Source organism: Procambarus clarkii, chromosome 5 (genome assembly GCF_040958095.1).
Source record: "Procambarus clarkii isolate CNS0578487 chromosome 5, FALCON_Pclarkii_2.0, whole genome shotgun sequence".
NCBI classification, from domain to species: Eukaryota; Metazoa; Arthropoda; class Malacostraca; order Decapoda; family Cambaridae; genus Procambarus; species Procambarus clarkii.
Genome location: NC_091154.1, coordinates 11,803,906 through 11,820,736, shown reverse-complemented (window position 1 = coordinate 11,820,736; position 16,831 = coordinate 11,803,906). Strand labels below are relative to the sequence as shown.

Sequence of the window (16,831 nt, the reverse complement as noted above, 5' to 3'; positions counted from 1 at the left end):
ATACTTCACACATTTTCTTAATCAAGAAGGGACATCCTCTACTGCCTATGCTCACAGCTATTTTCTTAGGTTGAACCTTATCAATGGCTTTCTTGAGACCCATGGCGAGATATATAATAACAACTCTTATGCTCAAATGGCAAAAAAACAGACATAAAACTGTAAATCCTTGTGAAGAATTCAGGAGGGATAGTCACTGGGCAGGAGACAATGGTAAACTGAGGGGCGGAGGGGCAACGATCGCCATACCACCACGCGCTAGGTCGGCCTGAACGCGTATCAACAAACTCGCATTCCGAGGTAACCCTCGCCTTCCGAGACACATTTTCCGAGGAAATCCGGCTCGTATTCCGAAAAACTCGCATACAGGGACACTCGTGTTCCGAGGTACCACTGTATATATATATATATATATATATATATATATATATGTGTGTGTATCACGAAAATAAACACGTAATTAAAAATTAGACAGAGACAGACCACGGAGGAAAATTGAAACAGGAATTTCCTTAAGTACTTTCGTATATTAATACATCTTCAGAAGGAGTGGTTTTACAGGTCGAGTACTGGACATAAATAGGCAGGAGAGAATGGTGGAATGAGGTGAGGTACAATACGTGGACACTGCAGAGGGCCTATTGGCCCATCCGATGCAGCAACCACACACAGGCCCACACATGGATAATTATAGCATAAAATAGTAAATATTTACAATGAATTAGTGAGACAAATGTGTTCCAATGATCCTACTCAAATTGCCCTTTAATTGATCTATCAAAAATGGATCTAACTTATATAAACCACTACTAATGTTCAAATTACTTTCTTTTGTTATCTGTATCAAAGCAGATTCAATTATGTTTCTGTTATAAGTGCTTTTACAATTTGTTATTGAAGAAGCCATCTCCCAATCAATTTGGTGAGCATCTTCTGACAGATGAACAAACAAAGCATTAGACAATTGGCCATGTCTTACAGAGTATTTATGTTGCGAAATTCTACATAAAGAATTACATCTTTATGTTAAGTAAACATAAAGATCTTCTTAATCAATTTACTACCTCATCACCTTCAATACCATATCTATATGGACTTGTCAAGACTCATAAACCTAACAATCCCATGAGGCCTATCATCAGTTCTGTGGGATCCATTTCTTACAAGCTTTCCAAATGGCTTACCAAAATCTTGTCCCCATTGTTAAGAACTATTTCCTCTTCTCATTTGACAAATTCTCTTGAATTAGTTAACAAATTGAATAGTGTCCCAGTCACTCCTGATGTAAAGTTAATCAGTTTTGATGTTTGTTCCTTGTTTACAAAGGTACCGGTTGATGATATTCTTGATTATCTTGCTCGTGAACTAATGAGACATGTTTTACCTCTTTCTGCTGATATTATTGTCAATCTTGTTAAGTTGTGCATTAAAGAATGTAAATATACCTTTAATAATGAGTATTATTTACAGACTTTTGGAATGGCAATGGGGAATCCTTTATCGCCATTGCTTTCAAACTTGTACATGGAATTCTTCGAAAAGAAATTTGTTTCAAAAATAAGTCCTGGAATCATTCCATGGTTTAGATATGTTGATGATATTTTGTGTATATGGCCTTCAGATGTAAACACAGACGAATTTGTAGCCAAATTTAATGACCAAGTCAACTCTATAAAATTTACTATGGAGACTGAAATTGATAAATGTTTGCTATTCCTAGATGTACTTATTCATAGGGAAGATTTTTCACTAAAGTTTAGTGTCTACAGAAAACCTACGAATAATTTATCGTATGTTCATTATTTTTCAGGGCATAGATACAATGTGAAAAAGTCAATTTTTTCTTCAATGTATCTAAGAGCTTTTCAAGTTGTGAGTCCAGAATTCTTAGACAAAGAGTTTAAGAATATTGATTCGATTGGTCTCAAGCTTTGTTACCCACTGAGTTTTTTGGAAGTTTGCCGTAGCAAAGCACGTCGTACATATTATAATAATGTATGCAGTGAAAGAATTCGCCCAAAGAATGTGTTATGTTTACCATATTTCTCTGGGTTTGAGAATATTGTCAAGGCCTTGAAACTTTTTAATATACAGTACATGTATTGTTTACTACAAAAATACTGTTGGTAAGCTATTAGTTAGGAACAGCCCTCATAGTGATAATTGTGTCATTTATAAAATACCTTGTAAAGACTGTAATAAGTTCTATGTTGGGCAAACATCTAAAGATTTGAAATGTAGAATTTCGCAACATAAATACTCTGTAAGACATGGCCAATTGTCTAATGCTTTGTTTGTTCATCTGTCAGAAGATGCTCACCAAATTGATTGGGAGATGGCTTCTTCAATAACGAATTGTAAAAGCACCTATAACAGAAACATAATTGAATCTGCTTTGATACAGATCACAAAAGAAAGTAATTTGAACATTAGCAGTGGCTTATATTACTTAGATCCATTTTTAATAGATCAATTAAAGGGCGATTTAAGTAGGATCATTGGAACACATTTGTCTCACTAATTCATTGTAAATATTTACTATTTTATGCTATAATAATCCATGTGTGGGCCTGTGTGTGGTTGCTGCATCGGATGGGCCAATAGGCCCTCTGCAGTGTCCACGTATTGTACCTCACCTCATTCCACCATTCTCTCCTGCCTATTTATGTCCAGTACTCGACCTGTAAAACCACTCCTTCTGAAGATGTATTAATATACGAAAGTACTTAAGGAAATTCCTGTTTCAATTTTCCTCCGTAGTCTGACACTGTCATATATATATATATATATATATATATATATATATATATATATATATATATATATATATATATATATATATATATATATATATATATATATACACATGTTTTGTTCACCATAACTGTGCAACTAAGCTGGTATGGTGCCCAAAGAGCATAGTGGCCACACACACACACTACACAGCATGACAAGTCATACAGATGATGTCACCTCCCTCACCAAAATGGCTTCTCCCAACATACATCTTTTTGCTGTTATTACACTATACATACATCTATATAAATAAAAATGTATATGTTCATTTGTTCAAAATTGCTAATCTCCGAAAGCTCTTCACCGATTGCTTTGAAATTTTGAAATAACATTCCATTCGCAAACGAGCGTGTTTTTATATACTGTACATACTATATAGATGTCACGTCTGTGACAGGTAAAAACATGCTTTTTTTTTTAAATTGTGTTTTTCATGTAAGGAAAATCTCCGAAACCTCTTTACTGATTGCTTTGAAATTTATAAACAATGTTGCATTCGAATATGCGCGTGTTTTTATATACCTATTATATACATGTCATACCTGTGACAGGTAAAAACATGCTTTTTGGGAAAAACAGCACTATCTGTTGCACATAAAAGCAACACATGCGATATTAAATATGTTACAATTCCATTTCAATGTTTCCAATTGCATTGATAAATGGAATTTTCTTAGATTTTGATTTATTTTCATTTTGATTCAATTATTTTGTGTGACATTGCGTTGGAATTGAGCTCTGTTGTTTACCATACCGTTCAGATCGTGAGTATAGCTTATTTTTTATTTTTTCATTGGTTTTTCATTTCTTTTTTTTTAACTGTTCTTCTTATTTTTCAGTGATAGAAACATCAGATCATTTGATGTTCCAATTTTTCTGATGGGAACATCAGATCATTTGATGTTCCAATTTTTCTGATGGGAACATCAGATCATTTGATGTTCCAATTTTTCTGATGGGAACATCAGATCATTTGATGTTCCAATTTTTCTGATGGGAACATCAGATCATTTGGGAATGCATCAAACAAGGGAATGGGGAATGGTGGGGAGGACGAGGAGACAGGAGTGAGGGATGGTGGGGAAGACGAGGGGAATAGGGGAGTGGGGAATGGTTGGGAGGATGAGGGGATGGGAGAGGGGGAAATGGTAAGGAGGACAGGGGAGGATTGCTGTGGCTCAGCAATCCTGAGCCACAGGATTGCACATGCGTTGCTGAGCCACAGCAACGTGTGGCCAAGTACAGCTAGTATTATGTATAAGTATCTACATTTGTGTTCACCATACCATTAAGCTGGTATGGTGAGTACAGACTGCAACAGATGGCCACACAGATTCAGAAGACGATGCTACAACTCTCCCACCCTCAACATTATTCCTCCCACAATACTATGCATAGTGCAAAATATCACAAAAATCCTCCTATTATCAGAATCCTGGTCATTTTTATCACAGTCAGGGGGTCTTCTGTAATACTATCATCGCTAAATAATACCAATAACATGTATTTTTTATACTTTTAGTCGATGCTGTGGTCACAAGCTGAACAGCAATACTGTGAGCTCATGCTGCATGTGCCAGCATGAGCTCACCGGTAGCTCATTCAGTAATCAGGCTTTCACACCCGGGAATGTCGCACACGATATAAAAAAAAAAATTGGCGTCTGTTTATAAGAGCACTGAGGAAGCTGATGTGAACACCGCGTAGCTGCGGGACTTTTAAATCTTGTGTGGTATTCCCAAACATCATATGAAGCTGAGCGGAATTTGTAGACAGTTACTGTACTTAAAGCATCATATAATGCTTTGCGCAGTTTAAGGGTTAAGCCTCTCAAGAGCCTTGGAGGTGGAAAGGACTATGTATTGCCTTGTTACCCAACACACATAAGTTTTGCAGAGATCAACTCTTTCTTTTTCTTCAACACATGGAAGAGATGAACACTGTGAACTTTGAGGTGTCTTCTCTGCTATCCTCCAATGCCACAAATCTTACTCGTCAAAAATGCTATTCGCCCAATTTGTATTCCTCAAAGGAATACAAATCTGGGCCTCCAGGTATGATATTGATGACATTGCTAATAAATTTATGGAACCAGCATTATTAGTCCTTCAGTTTCTGTCTGTATTTAGTACAAGCTGGACATTAGAAATCTTTTCAGTGGTGCAGAAGCAGGCCCTCCTCCTGCTCCTGAAACTGGTTAGATGTATCGCTCTCAGATCCATAACAGCCTGATTTCTTGCTTGGGGAAGCTCATGGAGCTCCTTAGGGGAAAGTAAGGCATCTGGACTATTTCCAGAGAAAGTTCTAGGCTGGACTGAGCATTTTCCAGTGTCTCCATTGCACCAGTATGCCCCAACATGGACACTGCAGGAGATATTAGGTGTGCTGGTGCTAATGTCAACCTGAACCCACAATTCTCTTCATAGGACAAGCAGGACTTTGTCTTTAAGAGTAACCAAGTAATTTGCTTATAAAGAAGCTTTCCACCGATTCAAAACCTTACTTTTAATAATAAAAATGTGCTGAATCCATGTAGTTTTAAAATCAAAATACACACACATCCAATTCTACCTAATGCACCAAAATACAGTCTGGGAACAATTATTCTATTTGAGTTGGAATCCTCCATTATACAAAATAAATACAATATAATATCTTTCCTTTTTCTAATAATAATTCATACTAGAGTAGATTTCAGAAAACAAACATCAAACTTTGAGCTAAGAAGACAAACAACCTCACAGATGAGGTAATCACCAGGGAAGGCTAACTACAAGTCAGGCTAAGGGAGGAAAAGATCGCTTGAAACCATCAACAGGTAAAACAACACATATCATACAGTTTCTCTTGTTAGCAAGCTTTCAGATATTTTGAAAACTATAAAAATGCTAAAATGATTTACAATACTCTTAACATTGCTATGCTTTCTCTTCTGAATGAAGTTTCATGTGTTTCAAAAAAGTCTTCCTCCACAAAAAGGCTTTTAGACATTCAGAACACTGATATGGTTTCTCACCAGTGTGAACTTTCACATGTTGCACTAGAAGACGTTTTTGTGCAAACTTTTTCTGACACTCTGAACATTCATATGGCTTCTGCCCAGTATGACTCGTAGCATGTTTTTCTAAATCACATTTTCGTGCAAAGCTTTTTAAACATTCAGAACACTGATATGGTTTCTCTCCTGTATGAGCTCTCGTATGACTTTCTAGATTTGCTTTTTGTCTATAGGATTTAAGACACACTAAACACTGATATGGTTTCTCTCCTGTATGAACTCTCTTATGGCTTGCTAACTGTGATCTTTGTTTAAACCTTTTTAGACACACTGAACATTGATATGGTTTTTCTCCAGTATGAACTCTTATATGTGCAGTTAGAATTGATTTGATTTTAAAAGCTTTTAGGCACTCTGAACACTGATATGGTTTCTCACTTCCATGAAATATCATATGAACTCTAAGGGAGTGTTTTTGTTTAAAGCCTTTTAGACATATTGAACAATGATATGGCTTCTCTTCTGAATGAACAGCCATATGAGTTGCTAGATGTGATCTTTGCTTAAAGTCTTTAGAACATTCTAAGCAACGATACGGTTTCTCTCCAGTGTGAACTCTCATGTGAGTTATTAGACGTGATTTGCTTTTCAAGTCTTTTTGACACTCGGTACACTGAAATGGTTTTTCTCCTGTATGAAGTCTCATATGAATTTCCAAATGTGATCTCTGCCTAAAGTCTTTCCGACATACTGAACACTTATATTGCTTTTCTTCTGCATGAAGATTCATATGTTTTATTAGATTTGATTTTTGTGAAAAGCTTTTTAGGCATTTTGAACACTTGTATGGTTTTTCTCCCGTGTGAACCCTCACATGTATTTCTAACTGCGATTTTCTCAAAAAGCTTTTTGGGCACACTAAACAGTGATAAGGTTTTTCTTCTGAGGAGGCTGGCATATCTCCTGAAAGAGCCATAATTTGTGATGTAAATTAGACAACAAACATCAGTAAGGTTCTTCTCTAGCATGAAGACCTTTATGTATTATAAGATACAGTAATATATATTTGTTTAAAGTTTTGGCACTGAAAGATGAGTATAATATCTTGTGTTATACCTTTTCAAAGTATATATATTATGACAATGTCAGACCACGGAGGAAAAATGAAACAGGAAATTTCCTTAAGTACTTTCGTATATTAAATACATCTTCAGAAGGCCTTCTGAAGATGTATTTAATATACGAAAGTACTTAAGGAAATTTCCTGTTTCATTTTTCCTCCGTGGTCTGACATTGTCACATTCTTAATCACGTGTTTATTTTCGTGATATACACACATATATATTATATATATATATATATATATATATATATATATATATATATATATATATATATATATATATATATATATATATATATATATATATATATCCACTCAATTAAATGACCTCTTTTATACCGATCTGACAGTAATAACGACCGGTTTGGGAGATCGGTATCTGGAGCCTCGTATACCAGTCTGGTGGTCGATATTGGGTTTGTTTTGGCATTGGCAGCCCCTCACATGGCAACCAAGCCACCAACCTCGATCATCCAGAGTGGTATATTAAATCTTAACTTTCTTTTAAAAAGATTCAGTTTTATGAAGAAAATTCTAAATTATTGTTAATAAAATATTTTAAAACAATTGTTATCAAGCAAAATTCTTTGTTTTCTTATTAAATACCTTTATAGTATAGGCAATAGGTATTTTTTTTCCCACAGACCTAGAATGTACTGCGCCTGGCCATGTGACCGCATTGTTTACTGTGAACTCGCGCGGCTGAGAGCAATGTCTCAGAATATTAGCCAGAGAAAATCAGATTCAGACAAAAACAGATAAATTCATGATTTCAACGGTTCGTGAAAGCACCCACTGGGAATTCAACAAGTCATGCAGCATCCGCTGGCAACGAGTGCCCTACAAGCCATGCTGCACCCGCCAAAGCTGAATTCCCATCAACAAGTCGTGTAGCCTCCGCCAGCAACGAATGCCCTGCAACCTATGCTGCACCCACCAATGCTGAATTCCCATTGACAAGTTGTGCAGCCTCTGTCAGCAACGAATGCTCTGCAAGCTATGCTGCACCCGTCGATGCTGAATTCCCATCGACAAGTTGTGCATCCTCCGCCAGCAACGAATGCTCTGCAAGCTATGCTGCACCCGCCGATGCTGAATTTCCATCAAAAAGTCGTGCAGCCTCCGCTGGCAATGAATGCTCTGCAAGCTATGCTGCACCCGCCGATGCTGAATTCTCATCGATAAGTTGTGCAGCCTCCGCCAGCAACGAATGCTCTGCAAGATATGCTGCACCCACCGATGCTGAATTTCCATCAACAAGTCATGGAGCATCTGCCAGCAACGAATGCTCTGCAAGCCATGTTGCACCCGCTGATGCTGAATTCCCATCAAAAGTCATGTAGCATCCACTAACAATATAAAATATGACTGAAAGGCATATAAATTAGTGTAAGAAGTGTTGATAGAGAACAGTATTGTGTTAATGATTATTTAAGCCTTGACAAAAAAAAACTGTACAGTGTAAATATACAGTAGAAATAATTTTCAATTGTGAATTAGAATTAGAAATCATGTGAACTAGTAGTAAGGCTAGCTGTTGTGTGAAGTGAATGCCTGAAAATAAGCGTACATACTGTATGTACCCTGTATACAGTACTGAACAATATAAAACACGCGCTGCAGAGGATGACGTAATCTTTACAGCTTCGTAATCTTCAGCTTCATTAAAAGTAAGTCAATTTACCAATTTTATTGTAGTATTTCAACATATTAATTGGTTTTTTTCAACAAAAGCTACATATTAATCTCTGCAAATGTATATTCTATCATTAGCAGAGAAAAGGTGAGCTCAAAATATTTCGTCTTGGCTAGCTCTCAGTGACAAGGCTCAATTGCCATTGTTATGGCCTGACCGCCACAGCCTGTGTCCTAACATTAAAAATACATTACTTGCACTGTTCAGGGTAAAACAAAACACATCTCTAAAATTTTATTGAAAAAATATTAACAATCACTGATTGATACATGAAATATTTTGCAATACATAGGAATGAACCATTTTTTTCCCACCCATCTGGACTTGATCAGACTGTGTTCACACATCATCCATGCAGCAGCCAACAGCTGGCTTAATCGTCGGCGTGGCACTAAATTGGAACGCAATTACACAATGAACTTTATTTAATTTTAGTTATACAGTATAAAATATATCCTACCTGAATGTCACTTGAAAAATTACCCGACCCAACTTAACTTCAGAAATAATTGAGCTCCAGAAATAACGACCAGGGTACAGCCCCATATAGGCTGTTAAATTGAGTGGATACTTATAAATATATTATATATATATATATATATATATATATATATGTCGTACCTAGTAGCCAGAACGCACTTATCAGCCTACTATGCAAGGCCCGATTTGCCTAATAAGCCAAGTTTTCCTGAATTAATATATTTTCTCTAATTTTTTTCTTATGAAATGATAAAGCTACCCATTTCATTATGTATGAGGTCAATTTTTTTTAATTGGAGTTAAAATTAACGTAGATATATGATCGAACCTAACCAACCCTACCTAACCTAACCTAACTTATCTTCATAGGTTAGGTTAGGTTAGGTAGCGGAAAAAGTTAGGTTAGGTTAGGTTAGGTTAGGTAGGTTAGGTAGTCGAAAAACAATTAATTCATGAAAACTTGGCTTATTAGGCAAATCGGGCCTTGCATAGTAGGCCGAGAAGTGCGTTCTGGCTACTAGGTACGATATATATATATATATATATATATATATATATATATATATATATATATATATATATATATATATATATATATATATATATATATATATATATATATATATACTGGTATATATATATATATATATATTGGTAGCAGTCTTTCTTTTAAACATATATTATTAAATATGACCGAAAAAGTAAGATAAATAAATATTCTAACATGAATTTTCTCAATATTTATTTTGTTTCTTTTCACTGTCGATGGTAATTGAAAAATCAATTCTCCAAAATTCATTTTTATTTCTAGTCTGATACGACACTTGAAAGCGTTTCGTAATAACTTATTACATTTTCAAAGACTTTAGTTTACACACACACAACTATAACCTGCAAACACTAAACAGAGTTCTACTATGCTATTATTGAACCCTTAACATGCTAGGGGTATAATATCCTTTCTTCCCCACAGGCGCATGTAATTTTGAAAACAAAAAAATATTTTTTGTTCCTAACCTGTTAATTTGTGTTCACTGATCATGGGAAAAATAATAAAAAAATCGTAAGTGGCATATATTGCCCGCTATAGGGCGGGGAAGTCTGGCAAAAAATAGGCGCTGACTCAGGGTGCGTCCCAGGCGGTCTGTTGATCGCCAGCTGTCAGGCAAGAGTTGCCACAAAGAGAAAATTACCGAATTATTTCAATGTCTCTGATTGATTTTTCATAGTTTTTTTGCTGTAATATTATTCAATAGTGTGTAGTTTGATATATTTATATAATAAAATGAGTGAATCATTGCTGTACTCAAAAATATGGTGTGCATATTGTTGATTCAATTATGTTCATCAATCAGTGAACAAATACTTTGTCGGTTATTACACTATAAGCACAGGTTATATATATAAGTATCTGCATGTTTTGTTCACCATAACGAACCACTAAGTAGCTATTATGAATCAAAAAGTAACGAGGAGTGACCGCCGTGTACCAGCCACCCACTCACGCCCTCCCTCAAGTCATCTGACTCACCCACATTCTCCTCCCACAATACTGTTTCTGCTTTTATTCACTATATACAGACGTTATATATAAGTATCTACATTCGTGTTCACCATAACGAACCACTAAGTTGGCATGCTGAGTGGCAGTGGCAGTGGCAGCCCGCCGCTGTTTGCTACTTCCTCCCTCCCTCAAGTAACCTGACTCGCCCACATTCTCCTCCCACAATACTGTTTTTGCTTTTATTCACTATATACAGACGTTATATATAAGTATCTACATTTGTGTTTACCATAACGAGCCACTAAGTTGGTATGCTGAGTGGCAGTGGCAGTGGCCGCCCGCCACTGGCTGCCACTCCCTCCCTCCCTCACCTCAGCCTGAAGTCTCCAAAGGAATTTGTTGACTTACTGCAGGGAACACGGGCCGCAGGGATAAGAGCCTCGTTGGACGTAGAATCACTGTTTACCAACGTACCTGTGGATGAAACAATCTAGATGATAGCGGACAGAGTGTATCGTGATCCGGCCTATACTCCTCTTGACATACCAGAAAACATTCTAAGGAAACTACTCCAAGCTTGTACTAAAGAGGCACCCTTCTTGAGCCCGGATGGGCACATGTATAAGCAAGTACATGGGGTCACCATGGGTTCTCCCCTAGGTGTCCTGTTTGCGAACTTCTACATGGGTACCATCGAACAGAAGGTCTTAGTAGACATGAACTTGAAACCGGCTATATATTGCAGGTATGTTGACGACATTTTTACACAGGTACCTGATGTCAGACATCTGCAGGAGCTGAAGGAGGCATTTGAGCGGAATTCTGTGTTGCGTTTTACTTACAAGATGGAGAAGGATGGGAAGCTGCCCTTTCTAGATGTAACAGTCATGGAAAGGAACGGAGGTTTCCACACTGCAGTCTACACTAAGGAAACAAACATAGGAATGTGCCTCAATGCCAACAGTGACTGCCCAGACAGGTACAAGAGGAGGGTTGTTAACGCTTATGTCGACCGTGCTCTCAGCCACAGCTCAGGATGGAAGCAAGTCGATGAAGAACTCTGTAGGGTAAGGCAGGTCCTAGTCAACAACGGCTTCTCCAATGGTTTCGTTGAAGACATCATAAGAAGGAAGGTAAAACGCCATGCAACCTCTGAAGAGACAACTAACACAACACCTGTACCCCCTATTAGACTATTTTACAGGAACTTCTTTTCCACAGCTCATAAAACGGAGGAAAGGGTCCTGAAAGATATTGTTAATAGAAACGTTATCCCTACAGACAAAAATCAGAAGATACAATTGATGATCTACTATAAAACCAAGAAAACGGCCAACTTACGCATGAGAAACTCTCCAGACACAAAGCAGAACGCTTTAAAAGAGACCAATGTCGTCTATGCCTTTAAATGCCCACTTGGGGACTGTAAGCCTCAATGAATTCAGTATATAGGCAAGGCAACAACATCTCTTTCCAGGCGATTAACGATGCATAAGCAACAGGGGCTGCATTAAGGAACATATAATCTCTTCCCACAACTAGACCATCACCAGAGAAGTTTTAACAAAAAACACGGAAATCATCGATAGATACAGCGATAGCAGGCGGCTAGATATCTGCGAGGCACTACACATTAAGAAGTCGACACCAGCAATCAACAGCCAATTAATGCACAACTATATTCTACACACTTCAAGACTCTGCACCATTATAGAAGCATCAAGAAATATGGGCCAATAGGCCCTTTGCAGTTACTTCCATTCTTCCCTTTAACTTACAAAATATTATACCCATTGTTTCGTGTTCTGTCTTGTGTTGAAAGTTTGTTTTCACCTCATCCAAAACTGTTGTAACATATCACCTCACCCAAATGCAGGTATAAAAAATCGAAGCTGTTTAATCTCTGTTCAGTTATAGTTGTGTGTGTGTAAACTAAAGTCTTTGAAAACGTAATAAGTTTTACGAAATGCGCTCAAGTGTCACGTCAGACTAGAAATAAAAATGAATTTTGGAAAATTGATTTTTCAGTTACCATCAACAGTGAAAAAAAAAAAAACACAAGAAACATTGAGAAAATTTGTGTTAGAATTATTAATCTTACTTTTTCGGTCATATTTAATAATATATGTCTACAGGAAAGACTGCTACCAAAATATACTAATATATATATTATATATATTGTGTGAAAAGTAATTTAACAAACTGAACTGCAAAGTTGTTTATACTGTATACTAAAGTTCTAATGAGATTTTGCAAATACAGTACAGTATATAAATTCTCTGTGTGTTTCTAGATACGATTGTATGGAATTCTTCTGAACATTTATATCTTTGATGCTATGCTCTATATATAATGCATATAATGCATGTTTCTTAAAAAGGAAATTTGTTATTTTTGTGTGTATATAGGACAATGTTAATGGCTTCTGCCCGACTTAATGTATGGGAACCAAATCAAATTTACGTAAATATATATAGCAAAAAACTTAACATTAACAAATATTTAACTGATTGAACTCATATGTGTTGTCCAGAAAAATTTATAGGAAATGTCTTAAAAATGAATTATACAAACACGTCTCTTCCACCAGTAATTACCTAAGCATAATTATGAAAGAGTAGTTACAATGATGATAGCTGTGCTTTTAATGTCCCGTCTTCCCTACATTCTTTATCGCATGAAATTTTAACACCATCCACCATCCTGTCACTTACATTGTCTCAACCATCTACAACTCTGCTCAGAAAAAGAGAGCTCTCATATATTTTTTGGCACCTTTGTTACATGCACATGGGCTGTTACACCAGTACTGAAGTGTATATAAAAATAGTGGAGCTGAACGGTACCAATGATGAACCTTTGATACAGTATCTGGGATAAACGCTTCACAAACTAAAGGTTCAACACAACTTTCTACACGAAAACTTGACAAAGATCACAAGGTAAATCTCAATGTGATAAGCATACTACCTTTGATGACAGGGGTCGACTTCAATGATCACATAATACTCCAACTACCTCTGATGATGGCATCAATCACAAACAACTACTTCTGATGATGGCATCAATCACAAACAACTACTTCTGATGATGGCATCAATCACAAACAACTACTTCTGATGATGGCATCAATCACAACCTACTACTTCTGATGATGGCATGAATCACAACTTACTACCCCTGATGATGGCATCAATCACAAACAACTACTTCTGATGATGGCATCAGTCACAACCATCTATTTCTACAGATGGCATCAATCACAAACTACTACTTTCTGATGATGGCATCAAACACATTGTATGTGATATTTGTATTACATGTAGAGTACTAGTAAATGGGTAAATAACTTGACATTTACTACAAAGGATGCTAAAAGTTGTACATGACAAATTGTGTGATGGAAACTGCAAAATATTAAGCATTCAAGCTGTAGATGTAGTGTTTGTAGTATGCTTCACAACCTACGGATGAGAACCCCAACATTTTCTTATGATTTTACCTCGCTTTATTAGAATAATGATAGTAGAGTGGCTCAATTGGATTTGAAGTGTTTGCTGACGCTTGATATGAAGGATCACAATGCTTCTTCATCTTGCATGACTATACAACACAGCGCTGGCACAACACGTGTACTTTTTTGCAGTGTAATAAGCTGTAAAGGCAAAAAATATTGGATTAGCAGGACGAGAGGGAGACTCACTTATAGGATATATTCATGCTCGTGTTAAAACCTCTGCTATTAAAATATTCACATTATTAGACACTGAGAGCTTTCTTTTACAATTCATGATAAACTATTTTTATGCTAATAGGGTTATTCAACACCAACATAAAGGAAGCCACCTTGGGGTGATTGAATGTTTTGCAGACGCAATGGAAGGAAGTGTATTCAATGGTCTACTCTATGGAAATGAGACAGAAGCAAGATAACTTGTCTGCGAGATAACCCCCCCCCCCTATACAAGAACGTTGGACACACACCTTACATGTGATGACCAGATGACAAAAATTAGGAAAGAAAGAGATGGGTGGACAGACTGCATTTTCTTAGACTATCAGAAATCCTTTGACCCAGCACCCCATAAGAGGCTGTTACAAAGCCAGCCTCTCCTGCCTGTTTGGAGAAACAGGCAGGCATAAAAGGTAAGGTGCTCCAGTGAATAAGGGAGTATCTAAGCAACAGGAAACAGCGAGTAACTGTGAGGGGGAGACATCAGAGTGGTGAGATGTCACCAGCTGAGTCCCACAAGGCTCTGTACTTGGATCCATCCTGTTTCTAACAAAGTGTATGTAAACGATCTTTCAGAGGGTATAGACTCATTCCTCTCAATGTTTGCTGATGACACAAAAATTATGAGAAGAATCCAGACAAATGAAGATACACAGAGACTACAGGGCAAACTGAAGAAATGGTCTAGAAAATAGCTACTAAAGTTTAACTCAGGAAAAGTAAAGTAATGAAATTAGGTGAAGGGAGCAGGAGGCTGAACACAAGATACCGCCTGGGAGGTGAAATCCTGTAAGAGTCAAATAGAGAGAAAGATCTGGGGGCTGATATTCCACCAAACCTGTCCCCAGAGGCCCACATCAAAAGGATATCATTAGCAGCATATGCTAGATTGGCCAACATAAGAACTGCCATTAAAAACTTGTGTAAGGAATCATTCAGAACCTTGTATACTATGTCAGACAAATCCTGGAGTATGCAGCTCCACCCTGGAGTCCATACCTAGTTAAACATAAGACAAATTCAGAGGTATACCACCAGACTAGTCCAGGAACTGAGAGGTATGAGCTACGAGGAAAGGCTACGGGAGCTAAGCCTCACGTCCCTAGAAGACAAAAGAGTAGGGGAAGACAGACCACCACCTACAAAATTATCAGAGGAATTAACAAAGACAAACTATTTAGTATGGGGTGGAACATGAACAAGGGGGACATAGGTGAAAACTAAGTACCCAAATGAGCCACAGATATTAAAAAATAATTTTTCCAAGTGTCAGAGTAGTTAACAAATGGAATACTTAAGCAGTGATATGGTGGAGGCAGACTCCATACACAGTTTCAAATGTAGATTTGATAAGAGCCCAGTTGGATCAAGAATCAGAACACCCAGAATTGACACATTGAGTCACAATCAGAGTCAACACCTGCATCAGAGGAGCTCAAGGATATTTCAAATTCCCAAGTATTGAAGAACAGGTTGATGACCATGTGTGGTGTCCCAAGAAATATAAAGGTGTAGATATTTGAAAAATAGGCGAGATAAAACAAATGTGCAAGGGAAAGTGAAAAACTGCATGAGAATAAGTTAACATAATGTAAACAGTGCAGGCGACAAAATTCAAGATGGTTGCCGATGAAAAAACCCAGCGTTGAATGTAATGAAACGCCATTTTCTGGGCGAGTCCCGAAGGCTCTCTGGCTAATCCTGGCTAATATGTATATTGTTAGACTTTGGCATCAGTCTGTGAATGGAGTCCTAGGCCTAACGGAGACCACAGCCAGATCCTGGCCCCCTCAGAGAGGCACGAGGAGTAATGTCCTATAAAAATGCACAAGAGATTTGGAGCATTCTATATCTGCCATCAACCAGAACAAGAAACCAGAACAGTAAGCGCCTCAAAACAAACCCCTATTCTGGTTAAAACGATGAAAATAGACAAACTAGTGGACAGAACTCCCCAAATGAAAACGAGCAAACAAGCATGACGTCACACGAGCCGCGCCGCATGTCTGAACAGCTCCCCCCTCCCTGGGAGGGAGAAGGGGGGAGTCCCAGACCCACACCAGCGATCCACCCACCAGTTCTGAGCTGGATGTCAAAAACCCGCAAAAATTGCCAACCGAAGGGAGGGAGGGTTGCCAGGGAGCCTCTGGGACTTATCCAGAAAATGGTATTTCATTACATTCAACACTGGTTTTCTGGGGGGAGCCGCTATGGTTCACCGGAGCTACCTCACCAAACAAGAAAACTAGAGTGACTTACCCAGGAGGCGGTCAGTGCTCGCACATTAACTCAAAGTCAAGACAACAGGCTGCAACAGCCGACACAAAGCAACACAGGTCCGACTAGGCCCAGGAGCGTTAACGAGGTAGCATGCAGCCAGGACCCTGTTCGACCGCCAAAAACCCCGCACCCAAATATCAGCCCAGGACATGTTACTGAGGACGGCAGCAAGCACAGCAAACTTACAAACTTCATGGGCACGGGGATAGACCGCAGGCTGG

At 37.7% G+C, this 16,831-nt stretch overlaps 2 protein-coding genes across 2 annotated transcripts in view; one reads left to right on the top strand and one right to left on the bottom strand.

Annotated features, from left to right (window-relative positions):
* Window positions 1–3,415: 3,415 nt before the first annotated feature.
* LOC123764017 (zinc finger protein 271) overlaps window positions 3,416–16,831 on the bottom strand; it is a 31,260-nt gene continuing 17,844 nt past the window's right edge. Inside the window, exons 2-3 of the mRNA XM_045751470.2 lie at window positions 14,100–14,252; window positions 3,416–6,757 (exon numbers count right to left, since the gene is read on the bottom strand). Of these exons, the coding sequence (XP_045607426.2) occupies window positions 5,715–6,752 (1,038 nt within the window). The 5' untranslated portion in view covers window positions 6,753–6,757; window positions 14,100–14,252 and the 3' untranslated portion in view covers window positions 3,416–5,714. The remainder of the gene's footprint in view (window positions 6,758–14,099; window positions 14,253–16,831) is intronic.
* On the top strand, window positions 6,937–8,260 carry LOC138351049 (sericin-2-like). Its single transcript, XM_069302603.1, has 2 exons — window positions 6,937–6,979; window positions 7,707–8,260. Exons 1-2 carry the CDS (start codon window positions 6,937–6,939, stop codon window positions 8,258–8,260), a joined length of 597 nt encoding a protein of 198 aa, XP_069158704.1.